Source organism: Octopus bimaculoides, chromosome 5 (genome assembly GCF_001194135.2).
Source record: "Octopus bimaculoides isolate UCB-OBI-ISO-001 chromosome 5, ASM119413v2, whole genome shotgun sequence".
Classification (NCBI taxonomy): Eukaryota; Metazoa; Mollusca; class Cephalopoda; order Octopoda; family Octopodidae; genus Octopus; species Octopus bimaculoides.
In genome coordinates, this window is record NC_068985.1 from 29,031,440 (window position 1) to 29,033,760 (window position 2,321).

The 2,321-nt window shown below is 34.0% G+C and overlaps 1 protein-coding gene across 1 annotated transcript in view; it reads right to left on the reverse strand.

Annotated features, from left to right (window-relative positions):
• Positions 1–2,321, reverse strand: part of LOC106868348 (protein sel-1 homolog 3) — a 58,071-nt gene that overhangs the window by 15,395 nt on the left and 40,355 nt on the right. Inside the window, exon 18 of the mRNA XM_052968032.1 lies at positions 1,319–1,409. Within this exon, the coding sequence (XP_052823992.1) occupies positions 1,319–1,409 (91 nt within the window). The remainder of the gene's footprint in view (positions 1–1,318; positions 1,410–2,321) is intronic.

The window sequence follows — 2,321 nt, forward strand, 5'->3', positions numbered from 1 at the left end:
CGCGTAGAAATGTATTAAATATTTATAAATTCCATCCTAGAATTATTGTTATTATTATATCTATCCTACATTATATCGGTATAACCATGATGCAACCCTGAAAAACTGACTCACTAGTGAGTCAGTTTTTCAGGGTTGCATCATGGTTATACCGATATAATGTAGGATAGATATAATAATAACAATAATTCTAGGATGGAATTTATAAATATTTAATACATTTCTACGCATGTTTCCACAAATTATATGACTTTAACATCAGAGTCCGTATCCTTGGGAAGAGCATAGTATAGTCCGTAGTATCCGTGGGCATCCGGTTGTTCATCATCATTGAGTCATTTCTTCAGGTGATGCTGCATTAGTGGATGAATCATAGAGGGATATTTATCACTTCTTGCCAACATGAAGGCCAATCTAGCTATGAGGGTAATTCTGTGTATACTACTTCTGTGTATACTTGGTAGGGAGAGGTAGGTAATGAGAGTAGAGGAAGGAATGGTAGTAATATGGGGACGGAGGTGTGTGTGATGGTGTTGGATTTATTTGCTATTCATTCTGTATATTTTAAGGAACGTCATTTATTCAGCAAATTTAAGGATGGTAGAACATTTCTTTGTTTTATTCCATTCAAGACGTGAACTCCCACAGTAAACTATGAAACCAACAGGCGGTCAGCTGCTATACAATGGGGTTTGTTGACCGAATTGATTAATACTACACTGTTATGGTAACCTTTTCACTGTTTCTGTTGTTATAGTGTGTATCATCTTAAACATTGGTATGTTCGCTTATTTGTTTGGTTTCCTTCACAATTCACGTGATTGTGGAAACGCACGTAGCGATGGATTGAATATTTATATCTATATACTGAAACACTGCTTTAACAGGCATTAGTGGAAGAAATCGATCCCAGAACTTATTCTTTGTAAGCCTAGTACTTATTCTAGCCTAGTACTTACTCTAGTCTCTGTTGCCGAACCGCTACTTTACGAGGACATAAACACACCAGCATCAGTTGTCAAGCGATGGTGGCGTGACAAACACAGACACACACAAAAATATATACATATATACGACAGGTTTCTTTCAGTTTCCGTCTACCAAATCCACTCACAAGGCTTTGGCTGGTCCGAGGCTATAGTAGAGGACACTTTCCCAAGTGGGACTGAACTCAGAACCACGAGGTTGGGAAACAAGCTTACCACATAGCCACGCCTGCGTACTAATTTCGAATAATTCTCTTTTCAAGTGTTGCTACTTATTGCATAACCCTATACGGAGTTAATTTTATAAGCATATAAGTATTTATTAACGTTACCTTATTTTCTTCACAAAGCCAAGCAACATTGAAAGTACCGACTTCAATCCCAGCTTCAGCTGCCATCATGTAATAAAACATTGCCAACTGTCTGCAACATTGAAAATATCAATTAAAAATATCCATCAGTTTTGTATACATACTTGTTCACTATCGCATCCATTACACAGATCTTACACTGTCTATACTTATTTATATGCAATAATACAAACAGTGTCATTTCTAATTTCTCTACTCTTGTAAACTTATTTTACACTCTAATGCCATTGTTGTGTAGTTCCCTCAACAACTTGTCAGTGATACTTCGCCAATAACAAGCACTATTATTTTGGTAAATTTATAAACACTTCTCTGCTCTTAACTAATCATAGTTTGTATCTATATGCTGTTTGAATAACTTCCACTTGAAACATTTTAACCTTCTCTTTCCTAAGAAAGGGTTTTTGTTTTTTGTTTTTTTTTTAACTTACTTCGATCAGAGTAAAAAAAAAATGTCTGATTTTCTTTTTTCTAATTTTGTAATAATTATTTTTGATAAGTGTGGTTGCATGTTGTTTTAAAAATGGGTTAACTTACCTATAGTTATTTTTTAATTGAAACGAAAGACTGCGCTACATTTTCTATTTTTCTAAACTCTGTAAGATTCATTATATCCACAAGTAAGAGTATATTATTAAAGATGCGAGACTTTCTCGTTGATGGCAATCGATATTTCAGATTTTATTAACTATTATCTGAAGGGCTTCCCCCATCATAAAGTATGTATCTCTATGTATGATATTGCACATCCATTTTACATCTTCTCAGAATATATTCAGCAGAAAACTAATTACTTACTCGTTCAATTTTCGTTTCTCTGAAAATATTCCACCTAAATCCATTACACTCCACCTCTAATCATATCTATTCTCACTTTTATGTAATTATACCGTTTTCCTTTCTCTACATAAAGCTCTGGAATCTATGGCATTAAAAGCGTTTTATATATGTATATATATATATA